General features: G+C 49.1%; 1 protein-coding gene across 1 annotated transcript in view; it reads right to left on the bottom strand.

Moving 5' to 3' along the window:
- The window catches only part of Adcy5 (adenylate cyclase 5), a 154180-nt gene that overhangs the window by 46936 nt on the left and 93236 nt on the right, over window positions 1–14008 (bottom strand). Inside the window, exons 2-3 of the mRNA XM_031363770.1 lie at window positions 8920–9069; window positions 4605–4726 (exon numbers count right to left, since the gene is read on the bottom strand). Of these exons, the coding sequence (XP_031219630.1) occupies window positions 4605–4726; window positions 8920–9069 (272 nt within the window). The remainder of the gene's footprint in view (window positions 1–4604; window positions 4727–8919; window positions 9070–14008) is intronic.

Below are 14008 nucleotides of genomic sequence, written 5' to 3'. Positions count from 1 at the left end.
GGAGACACCAGGGAATCACCACAGCCCTTAAATGCAGGGAGAGGTTATACTACCTCACCCAAGGCCCAGCCTAGGCAGCACCTCCGCTGGACTCCTGTCAGAACCTCAGGGTTCATGGCTACCGGGGGAGTCAGTGAGGCTCAGACTCAGCATCCCACATGAGATGGATGGGGACTGAAGCAAGGGCAAGTTACCTCCGAAAGAGTATACTCTCTAGGAAGGGTCTACAGCCCCTAGAGGTGGCCTTTCTGTCCCTTCCTATAAGCAAGAGTCTGGAATGGCTCTAGCTCATTCTACTACCTAACACCTTTAAAACCGAAGGAACTCCAGTGTGAGTTAGAGGAGTCACGGGGTAGGGTCACTCTCATGCAGAAGGACCACCATGGAATTCAGGAGTCCCTGGCATTCTCTCCCCACTGACCTTTGGAGTGGTGGATTACCACCTGATCTTGAAGCTAGCCTACAGTCTCTATAGCCATAAGAATAAATAGACTGTTAGGCAGGATGGGGGCTTTCCAGGCATGTAACTTTATTTTCTTGAAGAATAATTTATTTTATATATAGATGAGTACACTGTAACTGTCTTCAGACACACCAGAAGAGGGCATCGGATCCCATTCCAGATGGTTGTAAGCCACCATGTTGCTGGGAATTGAACTCAGGACTTCTAGAAAAGCAGTCAGTGCTCTTAACCGCTGAGCCATCTCTCCAACCTGGCATGTAACTTTAAAGGTCTCCATTTGGTACTTGTGGAGGTTTGAATAAAAAACAGTTCCCATCGGCCCACAGGGAGAGGCACTATTAGGAGGTGTGGCCTGTTGGAGGAGGTGTGGCCTGTTGGAGGAGGTATGGCCTGTTGGGGTGGACTTGAGGTTTCAGACGCTCAAGCCTGGCCAACTGTCTCAGTGTCTTCCTGCTGCCTGCCAATCTAGATGTAGAATTCTCAGCTACCTGTCCAGCACCAGTCTGCCTGTGTGCTGCCATGTTTCCCGCCCTGCTGATAATCGACTGTACCTCAGAACCTGTAAACCAACCCCGATGAAACATACCCTTATAAGAGTTGCCTTGGTCATAGCATCTTTTCACAGCAGTAAAACCCTAACTAAAACAGGTACCTTACTTCAATTCACTACCAGAGAAAAGCATGTAACTTAACTTCCAGTCTCTCCAGGGACAGCATGTATCTCCAAATATCTCCAGGGATGGCGTTCCTTAGCTCCAAGCCATGGTCCCTGTCTCTAGTGCATCTTGGAGTGCAGCTCATGACTCCACAGTTGAGAGCAGAGGTAACACATACATTAAACAGATGAATGAACACACACGTCCACCCCCGGGTTACACATGAGAAAACAAGGCTCCAGTCAGGTGACCCCCTACACAATCCCACCGCTGACTGACAGAGCTGGCATATGTGCCATTCTGCTCCACGCAGACACTCCACAATGTGGTCTCCTGGTAAGAGTGACCCAGGATGCCTGCATCCTATTCTGTACCCTCTTCCACTAGCCCAGTGGTTCTCAACCTGAGGGTCACGACCCCGTGCTGATCAAATGACCCTTTCACAGGGGTCATCTAAGACCATTGGAAAACATAGGCATTTGCTTTACTATTCATGACAGTAGCAAAATTGCAGTCATGAAGTAGCAACAGAGATCATTTTATGGTTGGGGGCGACACCACAACACAAGAAACTACATTAAAGGGTCATAGCATTAGAAAGGTTGAGAACTGGTGGTTCTGAGGCCTGATGTCCAGGCAGGAATAGAAACCCTATCTGAGCTGACAGCCACAGAGGCTGACACAGCCCATCTGTCAACACTCGTCAGACAGGAGAGGCATCTGGGATCTCATGCCACTGCCAGAGGTAGCTCAGGACCGAAGCACTCTAAGCTCCCTGGTCAGTTCCCGCGGGTACCCGGGAGCCATGAGGCTGATTTACTTTGTTTGTGGCCTTGCTTTTGGTGTGGCAGAGAGCAGTGTGCCATCGCCCGCCCTCTCTAAATATTACAACTTGGCAGAGGATTGAAGAATGTGACTCATCGCCCTTTCCTTCTCCAGCTAAGAACCCCAGGCCTCTCTCTGACTCCAGGCAGAATAACAATACACACACATACACAAAAAATAACAGCAACAATCATCGCTGCTCCTGACGGCTGAGCGCAGGAACTGCAAAGTGTTGTCTTCCCGTTGTTCCACAGACTTTTGAACCGCAGTAAGCAGACACTGTTACTACTCCACAGGCAGCAGATGAGGAAATGGAAGCTCAGAGTGGCTCAGTTGCCTTGTTCACACAGTCCACACATGAGATTTTTACCCGAGGGCCCAGGCCTCGCCTCTGTACTCTATGGCTTCTCACTGAGCCCGAGCCCTCTCCCCCCAGTGTGTTTTTAAACTCTGATGTCCACCACTACTACCCAATCTAAACTTCCTAACCAAATCTGGGGCTAGAGTGAGCACATGCCTCTCGGCTGCATCCAGGCTAGGACCCAAGGCAGGGACCCCAGCAGGAGGTCTGCATGACCTGGGACCCTAATCTCTGGTATGTGCCGTGGATTATCCCTCCCTGGGGATTTAAGATTCGGTTCCCTTGAGCACTGCTATGTCGTCCTTCTTTTCTCTCCTCCCATCTCCTTGATGATTGCTGCCATCGATCTGGCTTATCCTAGATAGAAACATCCACTGAGATAGCCCCGTGACTTTTCTTTTAAGGACATGAAGTCACTGCAGGGTCTTTAGGGGTACCTGATGCATAGGCCATCCCTTGAGATTATTGCTGTGAACTGAGCAGGTGGGGTACCCACCTTGAGCAAAGCTCTTTACTGGGGGTCTGGGGCTATAAACCTGTGCCATGTTTTTCAGAGCAGGTTTTTTTTCCTTCCTGGATTATCCGTGTAGACATCAGTGGAAGCTACTGGAAGCTCTACTGAGCTCAGAGCAGCTAAAGGAAGCACCTTTGTCCCCTGCTGGGGACAATGTCAGGGTTGGTGAGAATATGAAGACAGGATGGAGAGAGGAGCTCAGGACCCAGCTCCGATATGTTGAGGCCACTGAGAAACACCCCTTCCCACCCGAAACCCAAGCCTCTTGCATCCATCCTAACTGGCAGGGAAAGCTATTTCTCCCTGTGTCCTTAGGTAAAGAACAGAGAGCATACGAGAGCCCAGGAGCTCCTCAAGCATGTGGATGGATACACTCAGGATATACCACTGTGCACACCACACACACAGGTCTCTTTCTTCCCAAGGATTTTCCAAGCTTCCTCTCAGAGACCTTGTCCAAAGGTCTACTACCTTGATCGCCAGCTGTGGACCATTGATAAAGAGTAAATCTTTGGCCCTTAGTCTCCTGGTCCCCTGCATAGCAGAGATGATAACATACCAACCTCTTACACTTGTGGGGACTAGGGGAACACAAGAAAGCACCCAGGAAGTCACTATTTCACACTGGAGGATAAACAGAGGAGTCAGCATGTCTTACTACCTCACAGGGCTCATGGCCATCAGTTACATGGTAGCCTTCACTGCACTTCAGCCAGGTGGCCATCTGCCTGGGAGACCATGGTGTCTACTGGGCTCTGCCTGATACGGAACATGAATAACTAAAGGGGAGCAGCAGGATCCTCCCCCCAAAACAAAGCATAAATGTATGATGCATCTATATTTCTCCTCAAAGCCCGGGTCTTTGGGTTTTGGAAGGCAGGCAGGAGGGGCCATTAATGCAGAATGGTCGTCTCAGACTTCAGGGCACATCTGGAAGCTGCATGGCTCTGCTGCAGTTCCACATGCAAATCACAGTGTTCTGTTCCCCCTCCATCCCTGTTGACAGCCATGGTGGGGGCAGTTTGCACAATGGCTCCCTTGATGGAAAACAGCCCCGGCCTCCCAACAGTCTCTTCACTCAACCTTCGAGGATTCAGGCCTTAGGAGGTTTTGCCCACCTTCCCTGAAGTTCACAGTGGCTCCCTTCCTGGGCATATGGGAGATTGCCAGGCTCTCCAGGAGCCATGATGAAGGCCACCTGCACCGCATATGTCCCCGAGGACCTCATAAGCAGATTTTGCACTCTATTAACCTACATCTGTTTGCACATCCCTGCTGTCAGCGGCTTCTGGCTAGGGAGGCAATGGCGCACAGAGGAGGTGAAGTGCGCTTTGGGGCAGGCAGACTCTACCGTGATGGCAGGAGGGGGTGTCTGGGGTGGGGGTGGCGGCTTTCAGCCCAGGTCTCAAACATCCAGCTGGATCTAGAAATTAGGATTGCTGTTTGTGTCTCCTGCACATGGGCTTAGGGGGCATGTAAGAGGCTGGTGACAAGGACTATAGTGAGGAGGATACTGGGCTACAAAGGTGTGTGTTCTGTCTTTGTCAGGTGAGCTGTCCCCCAAGAGCTGGCCTGCTTCTTTTCTCCCCTTCTTTCTCTATTCCCTCTTGCAACCATGCCACCTACTTCAGATTAAACAGTGCTAATTCCCTACACAGACAAAGGGCAGAGCTGGCCTCCTCCACAGCACCAGGCCACCCTGTTAGGGTGTGCCCCATTTAAAGGGAAGAAGCGAGGCTGTCTCTCATCAGGGTCCAGCTCTCCCACCCTGCCCTCGCCCCCTACCTCACATTGTCATGTTTCTGGATGTAAATCTTGTGGAACATCATATCCTCCTGCTTGGCGTTGATGTCTGCTTTCATCTCCATGGCAACATGACGGGGAAGGACAGACAGCAGGAGACGCTCCTGCAGAGGGAAGCAAATGAGTCTGTCACCATTCCATCCATGTCTCTGGTGAGTCCCCTGTCATCCATACCCATGCCCCTGCCTGCAGGACCCAGGAAGACTTCCCAGCAAGCTCTCCTTAGACACAGAACCTATATAAGGGGAGGGAACAGCTGGAGTCACACCCAAGGTTCTCTGGGATACCTCCTGGTCCATTGCCTAGCTTCCCTCCATTCTGCTCTGGCAAAAGTACTCCTGGTAGAGTCCTGAGTGTACAGTAGCTTCGGTTAAACCTTTAAAAGCTTCTGTGGCTTGGCCACATTGCTACTGACAGCATTAGCTGGACTCATTCAACAAGTCAAGGATTTATGGATGTCTACCATGTGCCAGGCGGCATTCTGGGTATAAGAATCAGAGCCATGAACCTACAAGCAGGCAAAGCTCCTCCAGGGGCCATGACAGGCTACCTGCCCTGGGCTACAAGAACTGCTGTCATTGGAGAGGGCTTTGTGGAGTCTAGAAGGACTGAGACCCTTCAGAGTCTTTCTGTTCCAAGTGGGAGACAGCGAGGGGCCCAAGAACAAGAGAGAAGAAAGTTAACGTTGAGGAATCAAGACAAGTACAAAGCCTGTCGCAAGGGAGGTGGTAGAGAAGCAGGGAGATGGGACAGGGCCATGTCGTAGCAAGCCATGTCAGCTAGTTACAGAGTCTGGACTTCATTCAAGTCCTCAGTTTTCCTCCAAGGTCTGTTCTGTTCCAAGGTACCCACCCCGCCAGTGGCTCAGTCTGAATGCCCCAGCCTTGGTTCGGGGCCAAGTCCTCTGCCAGGCTCACAAGGTCTTTCGTTCTGCCTGCAGCAGCCTCTCCTGTCTATCATTCTGTACTGATTTCTGGATACCCCACCCACCAGGTAACTCTGAGACCTTCTAGCTTCAGTATCCTTTCTGGTTCCTCTTCCTCTGGGTGCCCAAAGAAGCATCCCCTACCTACTTCTGTCCTCTAAAGACTCTTGCTTCAGGGAGTAGATCCACAGTCCAGCTGCCATCAATCCTAATGTCACCTCCACTCATATCCAGCCCAGGGCTCACTGACTTCCAAATGCCCACCTCACCTCACCCCACTGGGGTGACATCACACCCCCAGTAAGACTTCCCCTCCCCCTCCTGCTTTCCCTTGCCTTTGCAGGGGACACCTCCATCCTCCAGCCTCTGTAGAAACTGCTTATGTTTCTAGAACTTTCCTCTGGTATTTATTCCTTTCCTCTTGGCCCCAGGCCAAGCCCTAGCATTCAGCACTGAGCTCCTGAATGTGTCCTCTCCCTTCTGCACCCTGGTCCACTGCTTCAATGGCATGTGCATCTGTCTCTGGGATACATGCAGTACCACTCTGGCTCAGTGCTTTCCTTCTAGCTCTCCCTGCTGCCTGGACAGCTTAAATCTCTCCAAAGCATGCTGCTATAGCACCCCCTTGCTTAACACCACATCAATCAGGACTCTGGGCCAGCTAAACTCACCCTTGGTTATTCTTCACTGCAGCCCCTATTCCCTGCCTTCTCTCCTGGGCCCACTCTTTTCCTGGCTTGTTCTTCTCCTCTGGCCTGGCTACAGGACCAGCCCATGCCCCAGCCTGGTCTTACCATCTCTCTTCTCTAAGTCCTCCCTGAGTCCCCAACTTTTCTCCTGGCACCCATGAATTGACACCTATGTTCTACCCCCAATATAATAACCATTAGGGCTTTCTCCAGCTTTGGGATCTCCCTTGCCTGAACTGGGACCAATATCTTTATCTGCTACAGGCCATCCTCTTGCTCAGGATGCCCATTCCCAGCTGCCAGCATCACCATCCAACTATGGGTCTTCTTTTATAGAATCTCTGATTCTCTGGTATGTCAGTAGCCTTTTAGCTGTGCCTCCCCTAGGTAGGTCTAAGAGGCCTCCTTGGGGGCAGGAGCTGTGTCTTATCCAGTGCCACAGCCCAGGGTCTTGTGTCCCATTGTGAAGAATGTGGCTGTCTGATGTGTGCTTGGTCTCTCAGGCATTGGTGCACGTATCACCGAAGGCCATCTCACATTACTAAAGTCTCAGTAAACAGCTGCTGGTGAGAGAGACAGGATCTGCTGGGAAGTTTCTGTGGCATGAGACAGCTGGGAGAAAGGACACTTTAAGTGTAAATGCTGGAGACTGCCATACGTCCAGTATGCTCTTACCCCAGGACTACTCTTATGAGTAGAAAGAGGAACAATACTGAGTGCCCTCACGAGGTGGAATCTAGGAGCTGAGGCGAGACCCTAAAAAGCTCCCCCTACACAAATTTCTGGTTCTGATCAGCTGAAAGCAAGGTGACTCACCAAGTTCTTGACCTTAAACACTGTGTGGCAAAAAGTTTCTTCCTTAAACCCCTATGAACTTTAGTGACAGCAACAGCCTGGCCAGGAGCAGAGCATGTAGAGGGATGAGCTATGACATGACAGTTATCTGGGCTGCCGTCATGACTCAGGTTTATAATCCCAGCACCCGGAGACTGAAGGAGAAAGGAAGAGTTTAGCCCATTCTGCACTCCACAGGGAGACCCTGCCTCAAGAAAACAAAAACAGATGAGAATTATCCTAGGGGAAAGATGATGTCCAGAGTGACCACATACAATGGAAGAGGAGAAGGTGTTTCTTTCTCAGGGGAGAAATGCTGGAGCAAATCACAGGGATAAGATGAGGCTCTTGAAGAAGGCGGGACTTAGGGGCAAGCAGGTGCAGGCAGAAGGTGAGGTGAGCCTATCAGGGCAATGGGAAGACTCAAGGGATACTGCTGAGCAGAGCTTCCTTCAAGAAGCTGGACCAAAAGGTTGAATGAATAGACTGGAGGCAGGGCTAGGGCTGTGTGTGATTCAGTTGGGAGGGTACCTGTCTAGCAGCCATGAAGCCCTGAGTTTGATCCCAGCAGTGTAGAATCTGGACATCCTGAGGAAATGCCTGTAATCTCAGGATTTGGGAGACAGAGGCAAGGGGGTCAGAAGCTTAAAGTCATCCTTGCCAACATACAAGGTTGAAAGCCAGCCTAGGATAGCTATGCTTGAGTCTCCAAAGTGGTGAAGCATGAACAAGGACAGTCAGGCTTCAGATTGGTCAGTGTCCATCGGGCACCTGGCAAAACACCAGAGCCACAGAGGCAGTGTTAGAGAGGACAGGCAGGGACAGGAGAGCCTGGAAAGCTCATCCCCTACATGGCCATCTGGATGTCAGCAACGCTGTCATCATAACCATCTAGCACGCATCCCCACCTGACAGAGACAGCCACACTTCAATGAGCAGAGCGACCACAGGATGGGCTTCTCTGCTGCCCTGGCTAATCCCTTCCTGTCTCCAGCTCAAAGAGAGACCTTCTGTGCTCATATCTGCCCCAGGAGCTGATGGCATGCGGCACACAGGAACCTCTGCCGGTGTTTGCTGGTCTGCAGGAACTTCCAGAGTCATGCCTGATCCAAGTGTGTGGAGACTCATCACCCTGCTGGCTGCCCTCTTGGGGACACCAGCCACTACCCTCAGTCTCCTGTCAGGAGGCACCATAGCTTTATACTGTGTTGGAGGGGGAGCAGGGAGAGATAACAACCTGTCTGGGTTACACGCAGAAAAGGGGCAGCGGTGACCCAGAACTGAACCTCTCCCTCAGAGCAGAAACAGCTAGAACTTTGATGCCAACCTGAGCCCCCACCCCATCTTACTCTGGAGAAATTCTGAGCATTTTCTCTTGGCACAAAGATGTGGCCTTGTCAATGTTCAGCATCTCTGGCCAAGTGCTGTCTGGGGAGAGACAGGACACTCTTTTTTTTTCCTGAAGTATCCACACCCAGAACTGGATAGAGAAGAACTGGGCTGGGTCCTCAAGGGGCCCACAGTGCTTGCCCCTCTTTCCTTCTCTCGGGTAAATGCCTCTGTCCAGGCTGAAAATGCTGGCTGTTCTTACATCTTCAACTTGTGGGGGACCAGGATAGAGAAAGGCTTTGGTTGCTTGACCACAGGGCCACATAAGGAGACCCCAGTCAAGGGACAGGATTCTAGGCATCCCCAGAGTTGGGCTCCCTGCAGGAAATACTGCTAGGAGGGGGGACTGGGCAGAGGGATGAGCATGGCCTTGGGGGACAGGCAGATCACAAGCCAGCCACTTGCTTGTCTGCAGCAGGCCTTGGCTGACATCCAGGCCTCCTGGCTGCTCTTCACTCACCTGTTGCTGGTTCTCCCGCTGGGAGTGAAGCCGAGCCTGGATACACTCCCGGGTCTCCTGGAAGGCCTGTCTCTGGGAGACCTCAGCTGGGTAGTGAGTGCACACACCCACAATGTTGGTGCAGGAGAAGATGAGGACATTGGAGACAAGCTGCAGAGGGAGAAGACAAGCATATTACACGCAGGAACACAGCAGGCATGGACACTGGAGCCCTGCCTGACTCTGGTCCTCCAGACCCCAAAGTTCAGAGCCCCAAGTCCACAACTTAGCAAGTTCCCACCTAGCCACTAACAAACACACAAGAACGTGGTTAACCCAAGACTAGAAGAAGTCAAACTTAATCATCTAGATTTTCTAATGTGTTTAAAGATCTAAGCTTGGTTGGCCTGTGATCGAGGCATAGCACCTAAGGACACAGAGTCCCTGGAAAATCAGATCAAAAATGCCAGAGATATCACAAATTAAAATAACTTTCTGAATAGAGCAGGAGGGTACCAACAGGAAGGATAGTGGGAACTTCGCTTGTGGGACTTCACTTTTAAAAGCGTGAGTTGGTATAGCACAAAGGGCCTCTGACTTATTCCTCTAAAAACTTGCTCTCGTGAGTCCAGGCCACAGGACCACAATAACCACTCTGGGGGATGAAACTGGCCATTGGGCATGAGAGGAGGCCCAATTCCTTCTTCCCCAGACTTCCATCCTCTGCAGCAGCCAAAGGTTTCTGACAGCCCCATACACCAGCATCTGCCTTCTCCTCACTCTTCATGGGCTCCCTGCTCCATGCTGACTGAGATGTTTGAGGGAAAGCATTTCCACCCCACTGCTCAGCAGACCCAAGGCTAAGTGTCTTTTGAAAGAGTCCTTACTGAGAGACTGAGGTAAAACTTAAGGGTACAACAGACCCCTGCAAATGCAAGGGAATGCCACCCAACGAGCCCAGTGGGCCGAGGCGCTTTGGGATGGACTCGGCAAGTGACGCTCCTTGGATACGAACATGCTGAACCTGGTTCTCCTACCCTTGCCCTGAGACACATCCAGTTCTACTCCTTAGCTTGTTACTCTCCACCCCAGGGCACTAAGCCCAGCTCTGCATCACTGGTCCCCAGTCCTGAGTGAGGAAGGTACTTGTCCATACGAATCTCAGAGTTTCTCAGAGTTTTCCTCCTTCCAGCAATGGGTGTAACACAAGACTCCCACAGTCCTGTGGGGGCTTCCATTGTCTCTGTCCTTGGCTTAGATCTTTGTATGTCCTACATGAAGGCTTCCCTTACTACACTCTGAGGTCATGTTAGCCTCGTTCACATCCTCCCCAGCCCAGTGAAGGCACAGAGACCAGACGGGCTCATGCTGGCTGTGATGCCACTGGTCTCTAGAGATGTCCCAAAGAGTGTCTGTTCTGCTCTACAAAGAGAATTTCTCTCTCACATTTCACAACCTGGCTTCCCCACTGCTAAAGATTTCTCTGAAGCCCTTGGTAGGGGCAGGCTCAGGTGACCCGTGGCCCCAACTTTGATGGCTAATATTACCAACTTCCATCCAAATCTTATCAACCCCCAAATCTTGGCAATTTATATAAAGACATGACATTGGAAATCTATTTATGACAAGGGAAGGATCCTGCTCCATGGCAGTCTGCAAGCCACCTAAAGGATGTAACACGTGGGATGTTCAAGTGCCCCTAAAATGTCTATTGAGGTGGTGTAAGGAGGTGACTAGATCCCGATGGATAAGCTCAATGCCTTAATGGGAAGAGAAGCTCACTTCTTCTCTTGCCTCTGCTCCCCATCGTGTAAAGACATGAGAATCCCAAAGAGGATGCTCACCAGAACCCAGCCACCAGCACTGTAATCTCAGACTTTCAGTTTCTAGAATGAGAGAAACAAATGTTTTCACAAGCTACCTAGTCTATGGTACTCTGTTGTCGCAACTCAGACCATCTAAGATTAGATGTGTGATTGAAAACTGAAGGAGGATCTGTGATACAAAGCCGAAACCGATGTACACCAAGCAAAAAGTTGGAGGTGAGGGCCTAAGCAGAGGAGGGATGAGGAGGCCCCTGGGCAGGTCAGGGTGTGCTGAGCACTAAGAGACATGTAGTGAGGCCATCAGTCATGAGAGCCATGGTCCTTGAATAAATAACTCAGATTCTCCAGAAATCCACAGAAGGAAAATATGTAGCTCAGGTTGAGAAAGCTAGACCTAACACAAATATGGGGGAAACCATTAGAGATTGTTGAATCAAACTGCAGGACAAGCACATGGCTTCCAAGACTCATAAAGGCAAATTCAAAGGGAATAGAAGGTAGTTAGAACACAAGGCAAAATGTGAGAGAGCAAAGACCTGACTGGGGCTGGGGCCAGACAAGGCAGAGCTGACACAGAAGAACCCTAGAACAAGAAAGGAGAAAAGAGACTGTGGCCTTCAGTATAGTCAGGGCAGTGATCATGAGCAGGTACCCCAAGAGCAAGCTGCTGGGAAGTAAGTCACTGGGGCCACTAAGTGAGAGGTTTGGAGATGCAGAGGTGAAGGCTGAAGGGTATGTTAGCTAGGGGAAGTCTGTGAAAGGAGACAGGAGATGCTAGGTGGCAAAGGCAGGAGCAATACAGAAGAATCAGGAGAAAATGTAATGCTAAGCACAGATAAGTCAATGAGTCGTGACAACACAACCTGAGTGGAGTTATCCCAGTACGGGAGGCTGGCTTCAACTTCAAGCACCAAGCGTCTCTCTGTATTGACAGAACAAAATAGAAACGTGTCATGGCATTACAGTAGTTACTGAAAAAAGCCTTTGACAAAATATAACATGTATTCACAGCTTACTGGGACAATCCCCACCGAACTTGGAATGGAAGTAAAGTCAATCTGATCAATGACACACACAAACACAGCTAACACCCTTTACTGGGAAAGACGGTTGGTTGTTCTCGCCTACGGCTAAGAGAAAGTTAAGGATGTTCCTGCTCACCATTTCCATTCATTGTGGTGGTGGAAGTCCCGGACCATGCAAAAAGACAAGAAAAAAAGACAGACATACAGACTGGAGCCAGATGGAGCAACATATGTGTACCTGAAAGCCTAGCTATTCAAGAGACTGAGGCAGAAGGTCAACAGAGTCCATGAGTTCAAGACCAGCCAGGGCAACATAATAAGATCCAATGAAAGGGGGGAAGGAAAAAGGGAGGGAGGGAGGGAGATTTTGAGGGACAAAAAGCACAACACTGTCTGTTTGAAGTCAGTATAATTATCTATACAGAAAATTCTAATGAATCTAGGAAACCATGATCAGAGTTAATGTGCAAACCTGTGCAAGTCATAGGCTATAAGACTGATAAAAAGCATACACAAGCAATGAAATATTGGAAGGAAAATTAAGTAAAGTTCCATTTACATAGCATTAGAACCATGAAAATGATGTACACTATATTTCTAATCAAGTATTTTTTACAGAACACTGATGAAAGGAATAGTGGGACTTATTTTTAGAATGGAGAATTGTGTCTTGTATTAGAAAACGGAGATGTCAGTTGTTACCCCAAATGATCTTCACGTACCACATGGTCATGATCAAAGGAACAAGAACAGGCAAAGCAACCCAAGGTGATTTAGCATATTAAATATCAAGACTTTAATTATAAGGGTCCAGTAATTTAGAAAGCACAGATATATAGGTCAATAGAATAGAGTTTAAAATAAAATTATTAATGGTTGGTTGAGTTTTGACAAAATAAGCAATTAATTAAAGGGAAGCAGATGAGCTTTTTTCAACAAGTGAGGCTGTGACGGTTGTATATATACAAAAGAATGGAACTTAGACCCTATATTACACTGTATATAAGGTTAAAACAAAGAGGAGCAAAGATATAAGTCTAAGAGCCATAACTATAAAACTCCTACAAGAGAGCATATGAATACATTTTGTGGCTTTTTAAAGATGGGTGTCACATTATTTTTTCTCATATCTAAATCCTAGCCTTTTTTATTTAAAAATTCATTTGTTTACATATACAAGTGTTTTGTCTACATGTATGCCGGCACACCAGAAGACTGCTGCCATGTGGGTGCTGGGAATTGAACTCTGGACCTCTGAAAGAGCAGCCAGTGCTCTGAGCCATCTCTCCAGCACGTATATTCTAGCTTTAAATTTTTACATTTCGGTATTTAATTTTAAGTATCTGTAGTGGTCAGAAAGCTAGAAAGGGCCTGTGATAAGGGGAAGGAGAAGAGGCCTCAAGTCAGGTGATACGGCCTTAGGAGAGGAACACTGGGGATTGAAGGAGGGGAGTTAGAGAGAGGAAGGGGTGGAGAGCAGATTAACCAAAACTGAATATGTGCAAAAAGCCTTATGGAAACCTATTGCTTTGTAAGCTAATTAAGAAAACGAAATCAAGGATGTTGAACTGAGGTATCCCACACGTGCAGACAATGCTTTCCCAAGAAGACATGGTTGGTAAATGAAAATCTCAGCGACGGTGTGGCTATTTTTCTGTAAGTCATTGTCAGAGAGGATCTCAAAACATCAGGAGTTACTGTCATTGCTCTTCACCGCCCATCACGACCTTCTTGCCGAAGGAAAACCCCATTTTGATTGAGGGACGTAGAGAAATCTAGCTGACACTGACCTAGAAACTTCCTCCCAAGTGGTTATTTGTCAAAGTGCCAAGAAGTGCCACACAGTCTCTGGGGGAGAAAGGTGATCAATCAGCACACCCCATGGTGAGTGCTGCTTGCACAATACTGACTTGCCAGGCAAGATCTGCCTGGGTGCAATAGAGGCATAACTGTTATGGGGCAACCAACCACTCTCTGATTGGGGTTTTGGTTTGTACCACAGGAGAGAATGTGTGTCTACTACGGTAACTCTGGTTAAAAGCTCAAGTCATGGCCCTACAGGGGAAACTTAATGCTGTCCTTTCACTAACTGGGACATGATGTAAAACCACTTTCTGAATATTTAAGCTTATACTCATCTGTTGGCACTACTGACAACCTTGGTCAGAAGAGTTTCCTTTTTGCCATGGGAAGCAGCCAACACCGACTCGTGACTGGTCAAAGCATTGAGAAGTGTGCTCAGTCCTAAATGGGACATTA

This window comes from Mastomys coucha, unplaced genomic scaffold (genome assembly GCF_008632895.1).
Source record: "Mastomys coucha isolate ucsf_1 unplaced genomic scaffold, UCSF_Mcou_1 pScaffold12, whole genome shotgun sequence".
In the NCBI taxonomy this organism is placed as follows: Eukaryota; Metazoa; Chordata; class Mammalia; order Rodentia; family Muridae; genus Mastomys; species Mastomys coucha.
The sequence above is the reverse complement of the archived record's forward strand: the minus strand, read 5'-3'. Positions and strand labels throughout refer to the sequence as shown.